At 46.2% G+C, this 20,837-nt stretch overlaps 1 protein-coding gene across 1 annotated transcript in view; it reads right to left on the reverse strand.

The window, feature by feature from the left end:
* vipr1a (vasoactive intestinal peptide receptor 1a) overlaps positions 1 to 20,837 on the reverse strand; it is a 149,457-nt gene that overhangs the window by 51,328 nt on the left and 77,292 nt on the right. Inside the window, exons 4-5 of the mRNA XM_041842400.2 lie at positions 1,521 to 1,633; positions 492 to 589 (exon numbers count right to left, since the gene is read on the reverse strand). Coding sequence (XP_041698334.1) covers positions 492 to 589; positions 1,521 to 1,633 — 211 coding nt within the window. The remainder of the gene's footprint in view (positions 1 to 491; positions 590 to 1,520; positions 1,634 to 20,837) is intronic.

Below are 20,837 nucleotides of genomic sequence, written 5' to 3' on the forward strand. Positions count from 1 at the left end.
CTCGTTGGACCTGCATTTACAATGAATACAATTTCGGGTTTGTGTGGTTGTTGGTTTAGCTTTCTGTAACTTTGTAGCAAGTACGGTCTGCATGTGTAGACGCTTATTGCGTCATGATTGCAAGGTGTCCCGATATCTTTTCCAACTGTCCCGTTATCTGGTTTTAAATGTCCACTCTAGAATGCCCTTCTAGCCTATCAGAAACGAGTTTTCACCAATGCTGTGGTATAATACAGTCATAATATAGTTATAATACAGTCATAATACTTATAGGAAGAATCCTACAAAAGGTATTGATAACACATTCATAGGCAATACTAGGAAAAAATACTACAGGTTTAAAATAAAAACATCAGTCTTGAATCGTAAACCACTGTGCCTATAATATGCAGAGAAACTGAAGTCTATGCTGTTCCATACGTAAACACTCCCACGCTGTTCTAGATAAGCTAGCTAGCAGCTGGTGATGTAAGCACAGTAAATAATCCTACCTAAAGGTGCAGAGTATGACGATAGCGATGGCGAGGGAGATGAGAGAGATGCTGTGTCCGATGGTGTAGCCTACTTTCACTGCCCAGTAGAACTGCCTCTGAGAGAAACACACATAAGTAGACACATTAAACACGTTACTGCTCACACCTCACGTTTAAAGCTAAAATCCTTAATTAAAACAATAACAAAGAGTCACCCCGCCTCTGTTTTGGTAAAAAAAAAAAGCTGAAAGATGGGCCTGGAGAAATGTAACCACTCTCAAATTCAAAAACTGACCATCCATGAATATACAAAATTATAGTTTTAACCATGTTTTAAAACAAGTTTATATTTTGGGTTCTGATGGGGAAGGACAGTTGAACTAAGCTCATGAGGCATTTGCATGTTATATTCTTCAAGAATCAATGCATGTATATAATTAATTTGTAAGTCGCTCTGGATAAGAGCGTCTGCTAAATGACGTAAATGTAATGTAAATGTAATGTATACGTAAAAAAAAAAAAGATCTAGCAATAAAAATTCTAGATTTAACACATGGGCAAATCTATAATGGTCGAGCACCATCCTCTGACAATGACTTTATTTTTTTACATTTCTGGATAAGGCTTAAAATACAGGATAAAATCTAGTTACGTCACATGATTGATCACATGATTGATCACATGATTGTACAAAACACAAGGCCCTAATAAAGGCCCCCTATTCCCTACTGTAGTGGGAATAGGGTGCCATTTCAAATGTAGCCTTCATACATGCTCCTTTACTCCAGGGAGTAACATGGATGTTTTTTGGTATAGTACTCTATATGCCCAACTCGGTTTGAATCCAGGTCGTCTGTGCACCACCAGACCATTTTAGCCCTCTGAGCTGAAGCCTGGGCATTGGCTCGGGGACCTAACACGTCTTTATCGTAAAGTAAAAGCCATTGTCTTGCTATATCACCGTTACACAACTACAAAGGTCACTGATTTATAAGCGTTGGTCAATAATGATTAATAATGTACTGATGGATCTGTAAAAAGACATACCATGTCATCATCATCACCTATGGTGGCGTTGGCGTTGTACCCACAATTCAGTGCATAAGAAGCAGGGCTAAACTCAGACCAGCCGTCACTGTTGCAGGTCTTTGACAGGTTACCTAGACAACATAGAGGACAGGTGTGACAGGTTACCTAGATGACAGAGGACAGGTGTGACAGGTTACCTAGACGACAGAGAGGACAGGTGTAACAGGTTACCTAGACGATAGAGAGGACAGGTGTAACACGTTACCTAGACGACAGAGAGGACAGGTGTAACAGGTTACCTAGACGACAGGGGGGGACAGGTGGAACAGGTTACCTAGACGACAGAGAGGACAGGTGTAACAGGTTACCTAGACGACAGAGGGGACAGGTGTAATAGGTTACCTAGACGACAGGGGGGGACAGGTGGAACAGGTTACTTAGACGACAGAGAGGACAGTTGTAACAGGTTACCTACACTGTAAAAATAAATCCTGTTGATTTTACAGTAACTTACTGGCAGCCAGTTCCCTGTAGGTTACTGTAAAAAAGGAACAGTATGTTACGTACCATATTTTATGGTATTCAATACTGTTACTGTAATTGAGTTACAGTACCAATAATGCTACTGTAGTCATTTTACAGTAACATACTCTTACTGTAAAGCCTTATTTGCATATTTCCCAGTGCCTTGCCTTTCAAATTAATTGTAGAGTTACCACCCATGACCGTAGTTGTTAGTGACAGAAACATAGTTGTTGTATTCATCCTTGTTAAGTCCTGTGGCCCTCACCAAGTGAGATCCTAAGCGAATATGTTGTCATTAAAATTATATTCCACCAGAATTTCTCGGGACCCCACCCCACCCCAAATCTAATGACACAACCTTAAAATCTGTACATTTCGATTTTTCCATCAACAAATAACCTTAAATTCATTACATTTTAATCTCTTATCAAAATGAAAAGAAACCAATAAATAAATGTACTCAATAAAATAGCATTTTTCTAATTATCTTTCTCAAAAATGTTTGAGTATTGTCCCGAATCCCCGAGCTGACAAGGTAAAAATCTGCCCCTGAGAAAGGCAGTTAACCCACTGTTTCCCCGGGCGCCGATGACATGGATGTCGATTAAGGCAGCCCCCCCCCACCCCCCCACCCCCCCGCACCTCTCTGATTCAGAGGGGTTGGGTTAAATGCGGAAGACACATTTCAGTTGAATGCATTCAGTTGTACAACTGATGAGGTATCCCCCTTATCTTTCCCCTTTCCCATACAATAATCTGTATTCTTATTTTTATTTTTTATTTTGCCGACCTCACTGCAGTTCCTCCCCTGACATTGAATACCACTGCTTTAACACAATACAATATATATTTCATAAGGCCTTATTTTTCGAGGGCCTAGTTTTACTCTTATACAGTGGCCTGAAACTCAGGATGTACAGGCCACATCAAGAATGCAAGTAGGGCTGCAAACTTCCGTCAACTTTCCCAAAATTTCCCAATTTTCCAGAGGATTTTGTGAAAACCTGAGAATTTTTGGGGGAAAGTTACCAGAATTTTGCAACCCTACCTAGGTATGTTATTTATCTTTGATTGATCCATCTTATGCTACACAATCAAAAACACAGATAAAACACAGATATTAAAAACAATTGTAAAACAATCTACCTGCATTACAGCATGTAGGGAACTATGATAATGATTACAGTTGTTTTACAGTTAACTGTTTACAGTTTTAAAAATATATATTTAATTATACAACAGCACGCCCACAAACAAAGCAATGCATATAAAATAACAAAACAGGTACCAATTAACAAAGACTAAAATATAATATGTATAATAACAATTTGCAAAATAAAAGTTCTCTCTCTTGCTTCAGAGGATGAGCTTGGATTTTGTTGCTCAGAAATACAGTAAGTGAACTACTACTACTGTGTTTTAATGGTAATGTCCTAAATACATCAAATATTTCCTGGCCATTGATTTCCCCCCCCCCCCACAATGCAATGTAATTTACAGTAATCTACTGTATTCAGTTCATACAGTATGTTACTGTTGATTATACAGTAATTTACTGTGACAATTACCTTTTTTTTTTTACAGTGTAGGTAACAGAGGGTATAGGTGTGAACTTAACACTTCACTGTAATTTACAGGTGCTCTCCATTCTTGGGAGTTTCATCCAAAACAATACGTTTTCATGTATTCAGCTCAATTAAGTTAAATTACGATAGTTCAACAGAGCCCAACTCTTGACACGTGTTTTCTAAATGTTTTTATAGCTTTTTTTCCTGTATCATTATGCAATCTTCAAAGGAATCAAACCAAGTGTTGTGAAATCTCTTCTGCCTTCCCACTCCACTGATCAACACAACAGTGTGCTCCAAGGAGCACAAAGACAAGAAACACTCTTGGTGATGCACTAGTGTTTCTTCTTGTTTTTAGATTTGTGAGGCAGAACTTTTCCTTCCTTTATTCAGATCCAATTATTTTACACAGAGAGTACAGAGAGTCTCATTGGAACACACTCCACTTAAGCAAATGGAAGTCTTTACTGTCTGTAGGGGATATGATGGTCCCTGTGTTGCACTGAGGCTTACAGGTCCTGTGTGTGTGTGTGTGTGTGTGTGTGTGTGTCTGTATGTGTGTGTATAAAAAATAATAATAAATAAAAGCTCTATTGTCACATCCACCAGATAGGTGCAGTGAAACTTGTTGTTTTTACAGGGTCAGCCATAGTAGTATGGCACCCCTGGTGTAAATTAGGGTTAAGTGCCTTGCTCAAGGGCACATTGACAGATTTCTCACCTTGTCGGCTCGGGTATTCGAACCAGCAACCTTTCGGTTAGGCTACCTGGCGCCCTAAACTCCATATGTTTCTTAATTACCCAGGACCATTCCTCGGAGACCAAGAGACCATCATCTAGTAGTGAGCCTTTTCAACTCTACAGTATACAGTCTATGGGGACACACAGGGAAAAGGTCTACAGTATACAGTCTATGGGGACACACAGGGAAAAGGTCTACAGTACGGTCTATGGGGACACACAGGGAAAGGGTCTACAGGATCCAGTCTTTGGGGACACACAGGGAAGTCGTTGGATATCATCACAAGGATGTCCACAAAGCAAAGAAACTATGCTGTCTAGAAAGTCGTTATTTTCTAGTGGTTATTCACATATCAAAACCACATTGGTTAATATCAACTGATCAAAACAGAACAAAGCAGTAGTATAACTGATGGATTGATTCATATACAGTACCAGTCAAAAGTTTGGACACACCTACTCATTCCAGGGTTTGTCTTTATTTTTAATATTTTCTACATTGTAGAATAATAGTGAAGACATCAAAACTATGAAATAACACATATGGAATCATGTAGTAACCAGAAAAGTGTTAAACAAATCAAAATATATTTTATATTTGAGGTTCTTCAAAGTAGCCACCCCATTGCCTTGATAACAGTGAGAGAGAATGAGAAATGAAGAGAGAGAGGGGGGGGCAGCAGAAAGTGAGAGAGAGAGAGAAATGAAGAGAGAGAGGGGGGGCAGCAGAAAGTGAGAGAGAGAGAGAAATGAAGAGAGAGAGGGGGGGCGGGGCAGAAAGTGAGAGAGAGAGAGAAATGAAGAGAGAGAGGGGGGCGGGGCAGAAAGTGAGAGAGAAAGAGAAATGAAGAGAGAGAGGGGGGGGGGGCAGAAAGTGAGAGAGAGAGAGAAATGAAGAGAGAGAGGGGGGGCGGGGCAGAAAGTGAGAGAGAGAGAGAAATGAAGAGAGAGAGAGATGGGGGGGGGGGGGGCAGGGCAGAAAGTGAGAGAGAAAGAGATAAGCTAGTGTTTTAGTCCGTGCCGCCGTTGGATCCTCTGTGTCTGAGGGATTGCCTGAAGAATGCTTTCATCAGGCCTCCAAACAAGAGAGCCATGGATTTTGGATGTCATGCATGACGACGGGAGTGCCTCAAACAAGTTAATCATCCCTGCACGGTGTTGTCTCTGAGGCCTGATTTTAGATTAGGGCTCTTCTCTCAATACGGCACATACCCGGCTGGGCCAGTGAGCTCTTACTGTGAAGAAGATTATGCATGAGGACATCCTGAGGAGAGACAGACTGATATGGAGAGAGAGAGAGAGAGAGAGAGAGAGAGAGAGAGAGAGAGAGAGAGAGAGAGAGAGAGAGAGAGAGAGAGAGAGAGAGAGAGAGAGAGAGAGAGAGAGAGAGAGAGAGAGAGAGAGAGAGAGAGAGAGAGAAGGACATGGTGGGAGAATGTGAAGGACATGGTGGGAGAATGTCGTCCACAGCACCCGAACATCAGTAGCTACTCTCCTGTAATTAATTAGAAAACCAGTCAATGTCAAAGTGATACAGGGACAGGTGACGTCCACAGCACCTGAACCTTACCTAGTATCTACTGTCCTGTACAGTTTCAGTAGAGTTTGAAACCATGTATCTACTCTCCTGTAATTACAGTTTCAGTGGAGTTTGAAAACATGTATCTACTCTCCTGTAATTACAGTTTCAGAAGAGTTTGAGACCATGTATCTACTCTCCTGTAATTATAGTTTCAGAAGAGTTTGAGACCATGTATCTACTCTCCTGTAATTACAGTTTCAGTAGAGTTTGATACCATGTATCTACTCTCCTGTAATTATAGTTTCAGAAGAGTTTGAGACCATGTATCTACTCTCCTGTAATTACAATTTCAGTAGAGTTTGAGACTATGTGTATCTACTCTCCTGTAATTGCAGTTTAAGTAGAGTTTGAGACCATGTATCTACTCTCCTGTAATTACAGTTTCAGTAGAGTTTGATACCATGTATCTACTCTCCTGTAATTATAGTTTCAGAAGAGTTTGAGACCATGTATCTACTCTCCTGTAATTACAATTTCAGTAGAGTTTGAGACTATGTGTATCTACTCTCCTGTAATTGCAGTTTAAGTAGAGTTTGAGACCATGTATCTACTCTCCTGTAATTACAGTTTCAGTAGAGTTTGATACCATGTATCTACTCTCCTGTAATTACAGTTTCAGTAGAGTTTGAGACCACCAATTCTGGTGTTTATAGAAAGGAGTCATGAGTGTATTCAGGTGGGTGTTCCGCTGCAAAGTTTCTTGACAATAGACAAACAAAGGCTCTGTTCAAAACATCCCAGGGTATGACGCCATGTCATCATGTAACTGTTGGCCTACATCAAACATAGTGATCATAAATGTTGACACTCTATATGACATGAGTTTTATGATATGGAAATGTGAAGTGCGCATTTGGACTCACGGGTGTTTGGCTTGCTTGTATAATATCAAGACAGTATTTATTATAATCCTCAACGTCTCATCTTTCAAAATAAAATCGAGTCCTCTTTATTTACAGCATTTCCCTCATTCAGACAACAGACATTTGCAAAAGTTGCCCAATCAGCGGGAGGGATGGGGGCAACTTCTTGTCGCGTGTGGTGCTCAAACTCAGAACGGCTGTCAGTCAAAAACCCATATAGTGCTGTGAAGCGCAGAGCCAGAGGTCTGGCATCAGTTGCAGCATGTTACTGTACAGCTACTGTGTTCCAATTTAGGTGCTTATCAGTGCCCAAATCTACCATTTTCAACCCGTATATGGGTACAAGTGTAAAGGGCTACTTGACATTTCAGACCACGCATCTACTGTCCTGTAATTACAGTTTCAGTAGAGTTTGAGACCATGTATCTACTCTCCTGTAATTACAATTTCAGTAGAGTTTGAGACCATGTATCTACTCTCCTGTAATTACAATTTCAGTAGAGTTTGAGACTATGTGTATCTACTCTCCTGTAATTGCAGTTTAAGTAGAGTTTGAGACCATGTATCTACTCTCCTGTAATTACAGTTTCAGTAGAGTTTGAGGCCATGTATCTACTCTCCTGTTATTACAGTTTCAGTAGAGTTTGAGACCATGTAATTACACTCTTAGAAAAAAAGATGCTATCTGGAACCTTAAAGGGTTCTTCAGCTGTCCCCATAGGAGAACCCTTTGAAGAAGCCTTTTTGGTTTCAGGTAGAACCTTTTTGGTTCCAGGTATAACCATTTTGGGCTCCCTGTAGAACCCTTTCTACAGAGGGTTCTACATGGAAACCAAAAGGGTTCTACCTGGAACCAAAAAGGTTCTGCCTGAAACCAAAACATAACCAATTTTTCTAAGAGTGTAGAGTGTAGGTAGAGTTTGAGACCATGTATCTACTCCCTGTAATTAGAGTTTAAGTAGAGTTTGAGAACATGTCATTGTCAATGTCAACACACTGAAAGCGTTCCTCACAGTTAGGGAGTCGGACAGACACGTGACGTTTAGGGAGATAGATGGTGTGATAGATAGTGTATCTGTGGTGCGTTTGTGTGTGCAAGTGTGCATTCAGTCGTGCGTGCGTCTGTGTGTGTGTTTGTTTGCTGTAGACCTCGCATGTTTCTGTAAAGGTTGGGGCGTGGCTGAGCTCCACCCTTCCAATCCAACAAACCAAATGTATGACTTTGTCCCTGAAGCTCTCCGGTGCCAGGTTTCGTAATGCCTGAATGGCTTCTGAGGTTGAATGTGTAATCAGAAGATATAGCGTTCTGTTGCAACGGTGATTGATGTTAAAGCGGGATGGATTTAGAGAAAGGTGAATGGGGTTTTCACACTTGTGACATTGTTTGGAGTTTTTTAAAGAATCAAAGGCTTTAGATACATTGTCTTCATGCCGGGCTTTGGGCTCACCAAATTATAGGCAGACATGTACAGTGCATTCGGAAAGTATTTAGACCCCTTGACTTTTTCCACATTTTGTTACGCTACAGCCTTATTCTAAAATTTGATTAAATATTAATTTTTTCTCATGAATCTACACACAATGCCCCATAATGACAAAGCAAAAACAGGTTTTAAATTTTTGGTGCAAGTTTTTTACAAATAAAAACAGAAAAACTCTATTTACATAAGTATTCAGACCCTTTGCTATGAGACTCGAAATTGAGCTCAGGTGCTCAGGTTCTGTTTCCATTAATCATCCTTGAGATGTTTCTACAACTTGAATGGAGTCCACCTGTGGTAAATTAAATTGATTGGACATGATTTGGAAAGGCACACACCTGTCTATATAAGGTCCCAAAGTTGACAGTACATGTCAGCAAAAACCAAGCCATGAGGTCGAAGGAATTGTTTATAGAGCTCCGAGACAGGATTGGGGAAGGGTACCAAAAAATTCTGCAGCATTGAAGATCCCCAAGAACACAGTGGCCTCCATCATTTTTAAATGGAAGAAGTTTGTAACCACCAAGACTCTTCCTAGAGCTGGCCACCCGGCCAAACTGAGCAATCGGGGGAGAAGGGCCTTGGTCAGGGAGGTGACCAAGCACCCGATGGTCACTCTGACAGAGCTCCAGAGTTCCTCTGTGGAGATGGGAGAATCTTCCAGAAGGACAACCATCTCTGCAGCACTCCACCAATCAGGCCTTTATAGTAGAGTGGCCAGACGGAAGCCACTCCTCAGTAAAAGGCACATGACAGCCCGCTTGGAGTTTGCCAAAAGGCACCTAAAGGACTCAGACCATGAGAAACAAGATTCTCTGGTCTGATGAAACCAAGATTGGACTCTTTGGCCTGAATGCCAAGCGTCACGTCTGGAGGAAACCTGGCACCATCCCTACGGTGAAGCATGGTGGTGGCAGCATCATGCTGTAGGGATGTTTTTCAGTGGCAGGGACTGGGAGACTAGTCAGGATCGAGGGAAAGATGAACGGAGCAAAGTACAGAGAGATCCTTGATGGGGGCGAAAGGTTACCTTCCAACAGGACAACGACCCTAAGCACACAGCCAAGACAACGCAGGAGTGGCTTCGGGACAAGTCTCTGAATGTCCTTGAGAGGCCCAGCCAGAGCCCAGACTTGAACCCGATCTAACATTTCTGGAGAGACCTGAAAATGCAGCGACGCTCCCCATCAAACCTGACCGAGATTGAGAGGATCTGCAGAGAAGAATGGGAGAAACTCCCCAAATACAGGTGCAGCAAACTTGTAGCGTCATACCCAAGAAGACTCAAGGTTGTAATCGCTGCCAAAGGTGCTTCAACAAAATACTGATTAAACGTTCTGAATACTTATGTAAATGCAATATTTCCGTTTTTAATTTTTAATAAATTTGCACACATTTCTAAAAACCTGGTTTTGCTTTGTCATTATGGGGTATTGTGTGTAGAATCATGAATGGAAACAACTATTTAATCCATTTTAGAATAAGGCTGTAACGTAAAATTCAAGGGGTCTGAATACTTTCCGAACACACTGTATATCAAAAACATGCAGTAAGTGTTAAGATAGACGAGTACACAAATCCTATTTTATTTGTCACATACACGTGTTTAGTAGATGTTATTGCGGGTGTAGCGAAATGCTTGTGCTTCTAGCTCCGACAGTGCAGTAATATCTAACAATTTCACAACATATACCCAATACACACAAAAAAGTAAGGAATGGATTCAAGAATATATACATATATGGACAAGCAATGACAGAGCGGCATGGACTAAGATATAGTAGAATATTATAGAATACAGTATATACATATGAGATGAGTAATGCAAGATATGTAAACATTATTAAAGTGACTATTGTTCCATTTCTTAAAGTGGCCAGTGATTTCAATAGGCAGCAGCAGCCTCTAATGTGCTAGTGATGGCTATTTAACAGTCTGATGGCCTTGAGATAGAAGCTGTTTTTCATTCTCTCGGTCCCAGCTTTGATGCACCTGTACTGACCTCATCTTCTGGATGATAGCGGGGTGAACAGGCCGTGGCTCGGGTGGTTGATGTCCTTGATGATATTCTTGGCCTTCATGTGACATCGGGTGCTGTATGTGTCTTGGAGGGCGGGTAGTTTGCCCCCGGTAATGCGTTCGGCAGACCCCACAACCATCTGGAGAGCCCTGCGGTTGCGGGCGGTGCAGTTGCCATACCAGGCGGTGATACAGCCCGACAGGATACTCTCAATTGTGCATCTGTAAAAGTTTGTGAGGGTTTTAGGTGCCAAGCCAAATTTCTTCAGCCTCCTGAGGTTGAAGAGGCTCTGTTGCGCCTTCTTCACCACACTGTCTGCGCGTGTGGACAATTTCAGATTGTCAGTGATGTGTACGCCAAGGAACTTAAAGCTTTCCACCTTCTCCACTGCGGTCCCGTCGATGTAGATAGGGTGGTGCACCCTCTGCTGTTTCCTGAAGTCCACGTTCATCTATTTGTTTTGTTGACGTTGAGTGAGAGGTTATTTTCCTGGCACCACAATCCCAGAAAAATAACCTTTTACCAGCATTTTCATAACCTGAAATAAAATCCAATAACAGTTGTTCCTCTGTGGGTCCCCTGTAGCTCAGTTAGTAGAGCATGGTGCTTGCAACGCCAGGGTTGTGGGTTTGTTTCCCACGGGGGGCCATTATGAAAATGTATGCACTCACTAACTGTAAGTCGCTCTGGATAAGAGCGTCTGCTAAATGACTAAAAATGTAAAAAATAATGTTTAAAAATGTGAGTTCTGAACATCGTGAAGGAAAAGGACATCACTCTAAAAGGTTAACTAGCCGTTTTGAAGGCTTATCTTTGAGTGAGCAAGTTGGTTGTTATTTCAAGATTAGTATCGCCCAGGTCTATGTGCTCTGACAGGTCTATGTGTACTGTGGGACTGCTAGACTGTGGACTCTGTGCTGCTCTGACAGGTCTATGTACTGGGGGCCTGCTAGACTGTGGACTCTGTGCTGCTCTGACAGGTCTATGTGTACTGTGGGCCTGCTAGACTGTGGACTCTGTGCTGCTCTGACAGGTCTATGTACTGTGGGCCTGCTAGACTGTGGTCTCTGTGCTGCTCTGACAGGTCTATGTGTACTGTGGGCCTGCTAGACTGTGGTCTCTGTGCTGCTCTGACAGGTCTATGTGTACTGTGGGCCTGCTAGACTGTGGACTCTGTGCTGCTCTGACAGGTCTATGTACTGTGGGCCTGCTAGACTGTGGTCTCTGTGCTGCTCTGACATGTCTATGTGTACTGTGGGCCTGCTAGACTGTGGTCTCTGTGCTGCTCTGACAGGTCTATGTGTACTGTGGGCCTGCTAGACTGTGGACTCTGTGCTGCTCTGACAAGTCTATGTGTAATTTGTAAGTCGCTCTGGATAAGATCGTCTGCTAAATGACGAAAATGTAAATGTAATGTACTGTGGGCCTGCTAGACTGTGGACTCTGTGCTGCTCTGACAGGTCTATGTGTACTGTGGGCCTACTAGACTGTGGACTCTGTGCTGCTCTGACAGGTCTATGTACTGGGGGCCTGCTAGACTGTGGACTCTGTGCTGCTCTGACAGGTCTATGTGTACTGTGGGACTGCTAGACTGTGGACTCTGTGCTGTTCTGACAGGTCTATGTACTGTGGGCCTGCTAGACTGTGGACTCTGTGCTGCTCTGACATGTATATGTGTACTGTGGGACTGCTAGACTGTGGACTCTGTGCTGCTCTGACAGTTCTATGTACTGGGGGCCTGATAGACTGTGGACTCTGTGCTGCCCTGACAGGTCTATGTACTGGGGGCCTGCTAGACTGTGGACTATGTGCTGTTCTGATAGGTCTTTGTGTACTGTGGGCCTGCTAGACTGTGGACTCTGTGCTGCTCTGACAGGTCTATGTGTACTGTGGGCCTGCTAGACTGTGGACTCTGTGCTGCTCTGACAGGTCTATGTACTGGGGGCCTGCTAGATTGTGGACTCTGTGCTGCTCTGACAGGTCTATGTGTAATTTGTAAGTCGCTCTGGATAAGATCGTCTGCTAAATGACGAAAATGTAAATGTAATGTACTGTGGGCCTGCTAGACTATGGACTCTGTGCTGCTCTGACAGGTCTATGTGTACTGTGGGCCTGCTAGACTGTGGACTCTGTGCTGCTCTGACAGGTCTATGTACTGGAGGCCTGCTAGACTGTGGACTCTGTGCTGCTCTGACAGGTCTATGTGTACTGTGGGACTGCTAGACTGTGGACTCTGTGCTGTTCTGACAGGTCTATGTACTGTGGGCCTGCTAGACTGTGGACTCTGTGCTGCTCTGACATGTATATGTGTACTGTGGGACTGCTAGACTGTGGACTCTGTGCTGCTCTGACAGTTCTATGTACTGGGGGCCTGATAGACTGTGGACTCTGTGCTGCCCTGACAGGTCTATGTACTGGGGGCCTGCTAGACTGTGGACTATGTGCTGTTCTGATAGGTCTTTGTGTACTGTGGGCCTGCTAGACTGTGGACTCTGTGCTGCTCTGACAGGTCTATGTGTACTGTGGGCCTGCTAGACTGTGGACTCTGTGCTGCTCTGACAGGTCTATGTACTGGGGGCCTGCTAGATTGTGGACTATGTGCTGCTCGGACAGGTCTATGTACTGTGGTCCTGCTAGACTGTGGACACTGTGCTGCTCTGACAGGTCTATGTGTAATGTGGGCCTGCTAGACTGTGGACTCTGTGCTGCTCTGACAGGTCTATGTACTGGGGGCCTGCTAGACTGTGGACTCTGTGCTGCTCTGACAGGTCTGTGTACGGTGGGCCTGCTAGACTGTGGACTCTGTGCTGCTCTGACAGGTCTATGTGTACGGTGGGCCTGCTAGACTGTGGACTTTGTGCTGTTCTGACAGGTCTATGTACTGTGGGCCTGCTAGACTGTGGTCTCTGTGCTGCTCTGACAGGTCTATGTACTGTGGGCCTGCTAGACTGTGGACTCTGTGCTGCTCTGACAGGTATATATGTACTGTGGGACTGCTAGACTGTGGACTCTGTGCTGCTCTGACAGTTCTATGTACTGGGGGCCTGCTAGACTGTGGATTCTGTGCTGCTCTGACAGGTCTATGTGTACTGGGGGCCTGCTAGACTGTGGACTCTGTGCTGCTCTGACAGGTATATATGTACTGTGGGACTGCTAGACTGTGGACTCTGTGCTGCTCTGACAGTTCTATGTACTGGGGGCCTGCTAGACTGTGGACTCTGTGCTGCTCTGACAGGTCTATGTGTAATTTGTAAGTCGCTCTGGATAAGAGTGTCTGCTAAATGACGAAAATGTAAATGTAATGTGTACTGTGGGCCTGCTAGACTGTGGACTCGGTGCTGCTCTGACAGGTCTATGTACTGTGGGCCTGCTAGACTGTGGACTCTGTGATGATCTGACAGGTATATGTGTACTGTGGGCCTGCTAGACTGTGGACTCTGTGCTGCTCTGACAGGTCTGTGTACTGTGGGCCTGCTAGACTGTGGACTCTGTGCTGCTCTGACAGGTCTATGTACTGGGGGCCTGCTAGACTGTGGACTCTGTGCTGCTCTGACAGGTCTGTGTACGGTGGGCCTGCTAGACTGTGGACTCTGTGCTGCTCTGACAGGTCTATGTGTACGGTGGGCCTGCTAGACTGTGGACTTTGTGCTGTTCTGACAGGTCTATGTACTGTGGGCCTGCTAGACTGTGGTCTCTGTGCTGCTCTGACATGTCTATGTACTGTGGGCCTGCTAGACTGTGGACTCTGTGCTGCTCTGACAGGTATATATGTACTGTGGGACTGCTAGACTGTGGACTCTGTGCTGCTCTTACAGTTATATGTACTGGGGGCCTGCTAGACTGTGGATTCTGTGCTGCTCTGACATGTCTATGTGTAATTTGTAAGTCGCTCTGGATAAGATCGTCTGCTAAATGACGAAAATTTAAATGTAATGTACTGTGGGCCTGCTAGACTGTGGACTCTGTGCTGCTCTGACAGGTCTATGTGTACTGTGGGCCTGCTAGACTGTGGACTCTGTGCTGCTCTGACAGGTCTATGTACTGGGGGCCTGCTAGACTGTGGACTCTGTGCTGCTCTGACATGTATATGTGTACTGTGGGACTGCTAGACTGTGGACTCTGTGCTGCCCTGACAGGTCTATGTACTGGGGGCCTGCTATACTGTGGACTTTGTGCTGCTCTGACAGGTCTATGTGTACTGTGGGCCTGCTAGACTGTGGACTCTGTGCTGCTCTGACAGGAATATGTACTGGGGGCCTGCTAGACTGTGGACTCTGTGCTGCTGTGACAGGTCTATGTACTGTGGGCCTGCTAGACTGTGGACTCTGTGCTGCTCTGACAGGAATATATGTACTGTGGGACTGCTAGACTGTGGACTCTGTGCTGCTCTGACAGTTCTATGTACTGGGGGCCTGCTAGACTGTGGACTCTGTGATGCTCTGACAGGTCTATGTGTAATTTGTAAGTCGCTCTGGATAAGAGTGTCTGCTAAATGACGAAAATGTAAATGTAATGTGTACTGTGGGCCTGCTAGACTGTGGACTCGGTGCTGCTCTGACAGGTCTATGTACTGTGGGCCTGCTAGACTGTGGACTCTGTGATGATCTGACAGGTATATGTGTACTGTGGGCCTGCTAGACTGTGGACTCTGTGCTGCTCTGACAGGTCTATGTACTGTGGGCCTGCTAGACTGTGGACTCTGTGCTAATCTGACAGGTCTTTGTGCTGTGGGCCTGCTAGACTGTGGACTATGTGCTGCTCTGACAGGTCTATGTGTACTGTGGGCCTGCTAGACTGTGGACTTTGTGCTATTCTGACAGGTATATGTGTACTGTGGGCCTGCTAGACTGTGGACTCTGTGCTGCTCTGACAGGTCTATGTACTGGGGGCCTGCTAGACTGTGGACTCTGTGCTGCTCTGACAGGTATATGTGTACTGTGGGCCTGCTAGACTGTGGACTCTGTGCTGCTCTGACAGGTCTATGTGTACTGTGGGCCTGCTAGACTGTGGACTCTGTGCTGCTCTGACAGGTATATGTGTAATTTGTAAGTCGCTCTGGAGAAGATCGTCTGCTAAATGACGAAAATTTAAATGTAATGTACTGTGGGCCTGCTAGACTGTGGACTCGGTGCTGCTCTGACAGGTCTATGTACTGTGGGCCTGCTAGACTGTGGACTCTGTGCTGCTCTGACAGGTCTATGTGTAATTTGTAAGTCGCTCTGGATAAGAGTGTCTGCTAAATGACGAAAATGTAAATGTAATGTGTACTGTGGGCCTGCTAGACTGTGGACTCGGTGCTGCTCTGACAGGTCTATGTACTGTGGGCCTGCTAGACTGTGGACTCTGTGATGATCTGACAGGTATATGTGTACTGTGGGCCTGCTAGACTGTGGACTCTGTGCTGCTCTGACAGGTCTGTGTACTGTGGGCCTGCTAGACTGTGGACTCTGTGCTGCTCTGACAGGTCTATGTACTGGGGGCCTGCTAGACTGTGGACTCTGTGCTGCTCTGACAGGTCTGTGTACGGTGGGCCTGCTAGACTGTGGACTCTGTGCTGCTCTGACAGGTCTATGTGTACGGTGGGCCTGCTAGACTGTGGACTTTGTGCTGTTCTGACAGGTCTATGTACTGTGGGCCTGCTAGACTGTGGTCTCTGTGCTGCTCTGACATGTCTATGTACTGTGGGCCTGCTAGACTGTGGACTCTGTGCTGCTCTGACAGGTATATATGTACTGTGGGACTGCTAGACTGTGGACTCTGTGCTGCTCTTACAGTTATATGTACTGGGGGCCTGCTAGACTGTGGATTCTGTGCTGCTCTGACATGTCTATGTGTAATTTGTAAGTCGCTCTGGATAAGATCGTCTGCTAAATGACGAAAATTTAAATGTAATGTACTGTGGGCCTGCTAGACTGTGGACTCTGTGCTGCTCTGACAGGTCTATGTGTACTGTGGGCCTGCTAGACTGTGGACTCTGTGCTGCTCTGACAGGTCTATGTACTGGGGGCCTGCTAGACTGTGGACTCTGTGCTGCTCTGACATGTATATGTGTACTGTGGGACTGCTAGACTGTGGACTCTGTGCTGCCCTGACAGGTCTATGTACTGGGGGCCTGCTATACTGTGGACTTTGTGCTGCTCTGACAGGTCTATGTGTACTGTGGGCCTGCTAGACTGTGGACTCTGTGCTGCTCTGACAGGAATATGTACTGGGGGCCTGCTAGACTGTGGACTCTGTGCTGCTGTGACAGGTCTATGTACTGTGGGCCTGCTAGACTGTGGACTCTGTGCTGCTCTGACAGGAATATATGTACTGTGGGACTGCTAGACTGTGGACTCTGTGCTGCTCTGACAGTTCTATGTACTGGGGGCCTGCTAGACTGTGGACTCTGTGATGCTCTGACAGGTCTATGTGTAATTTGTAAGTCGCTCTGGATAAGAGTGTCTGCTAAATGACGAAAATGTAAATGTAATGTGTACTGTGGGCCTGCTAGACTGTGGACTCGGTGCTGCTCTGACAGGTCTATGTACTGTGGGCCTGCTAGACTGTGGACTCTGTGATGATCAGACAGGTATATGTGTACTGTGGGCCTGCTAGACTGTGGACTCTGTGCTGCTCTGACAGGTCTATGTACTGTGGGCCTGCTAGACTGTGGACTCTGTGCTAATCTGACAGGTCTTTGTGCTGTGGGCCTGCTAGACTGTGGACTATGTGCTGCTCTGACAGGTCTATGTGTACTGTGGGCCTGCTAGACTGTGGACTTTGTGCTATTCTGACAGGTATATGTGTACTGTGGGCCTGCTAGACTGTGGACTCTGTGCTGCTCTGACAGGTCTATGTACTGGGGGCCTGCTAGACTGTGGACTCTGTGCTGCTCTGACAGGTATATGTGTACTGTGGGCCTGCTAGACTGTGGACTCTGTGCTGCTCTGACAGGTCTATGTGTACTGTGGGCCTGCTAGACTGTGGACTCTGTGCTGCTCTGACAGGTATATGTGTAATTTGTAAGTCGCTCTGGAGAAGATCGTCTGCTAAATGACGAAAATTTAAATGTAATGTACTGTGGGCCTGCTAGACTGTGGACTCGGTGCTGCTCTGACAGGTCTATGTACTGTGGGCCTGCTAGACTGTGGACTCTGTGCTGCTCTGACAGGTCTATGTGTAATTTGTAAGTCGCTCTGGATAAGATCGTCTGCTAAATGCCGAAAATGTAAATGTAATGTACTGTGGGCCTGCTAGACTGTGGACTCTGTGCTGCTCTGACAGGTCTTTGTGCTGTGGGCCTGCTAGACTGTGGACTCTGTGCTGCTCTGTCAGGTCTATGTGTACTGTGGGCCTGCTAGACTGTGGACTATGTGCTGCTCTGAAAGGTCTATGTACTGGGGGCCTTCTAGACTGTGGACTCTGTGCTGCTCTGACAGGTCTATGTGTACTGTGGGCCTGCTAGACTGTGGACTCTGTGCTGCTCTGACAGGTATATGTACTGGGGGCCTGCTAGACTGTGGACTCTGTGCTGCTCTGACAGGTATATATGTACTGTGGGACTGCTAGACTGTGGACTCTGTGCTGCTCTGACAGTTCTATGTACTGGGGGCCTGCTAGACTGTGGACTCTGTGCTGCTCTGACAGGTCTATGTGTAATTTGTAAGTCGCTCTGGATAAGAGTGTCTGCTAAATGACGAAAATGTAAATGTAATGTGTACTGTGGGCCTGCTAGACTGTGGACTCGGTGCTGCTCTGACAGGTCTATGTACTGTGGGCCTGCTAGACTGTGGACTCTGTGATGATCTGACAGGTATATGTGTACTGTGGGCCTGCTAGACTGTGGACTCTGTGCTGCTCTGACAGGTCTATCTACTGTGGGCCTGCTAGACTGTGGACTCTGTGCTAATCTGACAGGTCTTTGTGCTGTGGGCCTGCTAGACTGTGGACTATGTGCTGCTCTGACAGGTCTATGTGTACTGTGGGCCTGCTAGACTGTGGACTTTGTGCTATTCTGACAGGTATATATGTACTGTGGGCCTGCTAGACTGTGGACTCTGTGCTGCTCTGACAGGTCTATGTACTGGGGGGCCTGCTAGACTGTGGACTCTGTGCTGCTCTGACAGGTCTATGTACTGTGGGCATGCTAGACTGTGGACTCTGTGCTGCTCTGACAGGTATATGTGTACTGTGGGCCTGCTAGACTGTGGACTCTGTGCTGCTCTGACAGGTCTATGTACTGGGGGCCTGCTAGACTGTGGACTCTGTGCTGCTCTGACAGGTCTATGTGTACTGTGGGCCTGCTAGACTGTGGACTCTGTGCTGCTCTGACAGGTATATGTGTAATTTGTAAGTCGCTCTGGAGAAGATCGTCTGCTAAATGACGAAAATTTAAATGTAATGTACTGTGGGACTGCTAGACTGTGGACTCGGTGCTGCTCTGACAGGTCTATGTACTGTGGGCCTGCTAGACTGTGGACTCTGTGCTGCTCTGACAGGTCTATGTGTAATTTGTAAGTCGCTCTGGATAAGATCGTCTGCTAAATGCCGAAAATGTAAATGTAATGTACTGTGGGCCTGCTAGACTGTGGACTCTGTGCTGCTCTGACAGGTCTTTGTGCTGTGGGCCTGCTAGACTGTGGACTCTGTGCTGCTCTGTCAGGTCTATGTGTACTGTGGGCCTGCTAGACTGTGGACTATGTGCTGCTCTGAAAGGTCTATGTACTGGGGGCCTTCTAGACTGTGGACTCTGTGCTGCTCTGACAGGTCTATGTGTACTGTGGGCCTGCTAGACTGTGGACTCTGTGCTGCTCTGACAGGTATATGTACTGTGGGCCTACTAGACTGTGGACTCTGTGCTGCTCTGACAGGTCTGTGTACTGTGGGCCTGCTAGACTGTGGACTCTGTGCTGCTCTGACAGGTCTATGTGTACTGTGGGCCTGCTAGACTGTGGACTCTGTGCTGCTCTGACGGGTCTGTGTACTGTGGGCCTGCTAGACTGTGGACTCTGTGCTGCTCTGACAGGTCTATGTGTACTGTGGGCCTGCTAGACTGTGGACTCTGTGCTGCTCTGACATGTATATGTGTACTGTGGGACTGCTAGACTGTGGACTCTGTGCTGCTCTGACAGTTCTATGTATTGGGGGCCTGATAGACTGTGGACTCTGTGCTGCCCTGACAGGTCTATGTACTGGGGGCCTGCTATACTGTGGACTTTGTGCTATTCTGACAGGTCTATGTGTAATGTGGGCCTGCTAGACTGTGGACTCTGTGCTGCTCTGACAGGTCTGTGTACTGTGGGCCTGCTAGACTGTGGACTCTGTGCTGCTCTGACAGGTATATGTGTACTGTGGGCCTGCTAGACTGTGGACTCTGTGCTGCTCTGACAGGTCTATGTACTGGGGGCCTGCTAGACTGTGGACTCTGTGCTGCTCTGACAGGTCTATGTACTGTGGGCCTGCTAGACTGTGGACTCTGTGCTGCTCTGACAGGTATATGTGTACTGTGGGCCTGCTAGACTGTGGACTCTGTGCTGCTCTGATAGGTCTATGTACTGGGGGCCTGCTAGACTGTGGACTCTGTGCTGCTCTGACAGGTCTATGTGTACTGTGGGCCTGCTAGACTGTGGACTCTGTGCTGCTCTGACAGGTCTATGTGTAATTTGTAAGTCGCTCTGGATAAGATCGTCTGCTAAATGACGAAAATGTAAATGTAATGTACTGTGGGCCTGCTAGACTGTGGACTCAGTGCTGCTCTGACAGGTCTATGTACTGTGGGCCTGCTAGACTGTGGACTCTGTGATGCTCTGACAGGTCTATGTGTAATTTGTAAGTCGCTCTGGATAAGATCGTCTGCTAAATGCCGAAAATGTAAATGTAATGTACTGTGGGCCTGCTAGACTGTGGACTCTGTGCTGCTCTGACAGGTCTATGTGTACTGTGGGCCTGCTAGACTGTGGACTCTGTGCTGCTCTGACAGGTCTATGTACTGGGGGCCTGCTAGACTGTGGACTCTGTGCTGCTCTGACATGTATATGTGTACTGTGGGACTGCTAGACTGTGGACTCTGTGCTGCTCTGACAGTTCTATGTATTGGGGGCCTGATAGACTGTGGACTCTGTGCTGCTCTGACAGTTCTATGTATTGGGGGCCTGATAGACTGTGGACTCTGTGCTGCCCTGACAGGTCTATGTACTGGGGGCCTGCTATACTGTGGACTTTGTGCTATTCTGACAGGTCTATGTGTAATGTGGGCCTGCTAGACTGTGGACTCTGTGCTGCTCTGACAGGTCTGTGTACTGTGGGCCTGCTAGACTGTGGACTCTGTGCTGCTCTGACAGGTATATGTGTACTGTGGGCCTGCTAGACTGTGGACTCTGTGCTGCTCTGACAGGTCTATGTACTGGGGGCCTGCTAGACTGTGGACTCTGTGCTGCTCTGACAGGTCTATGTACTGTGGGCCTGCTAGACTGTGGACTCTGTGCTGCTCTGACAGGTATATGTGTACTGTGGGCCTGCTAGACTGTGGACTCTGTGCTGCTCTGATAGGTCTATGTACTGGGGGCCTGCTAGA

Source organism: Coregonus clupeaformis, chromosome 21 (genome assembly GCF_020615455.1).
Source record: "Coregonus clupeaformis isolate EN_2021a chromosome 21, ASM2061545v1, whole genome shotgun sequence".
Classification (NCBI taxonomy): domain Eukaryota; kingdom Metazoa; phylum Chordata; class Actinopteri; order Salmoniformes; family Salmonidae; genus Coregonus; species Coregonus clupeaformis.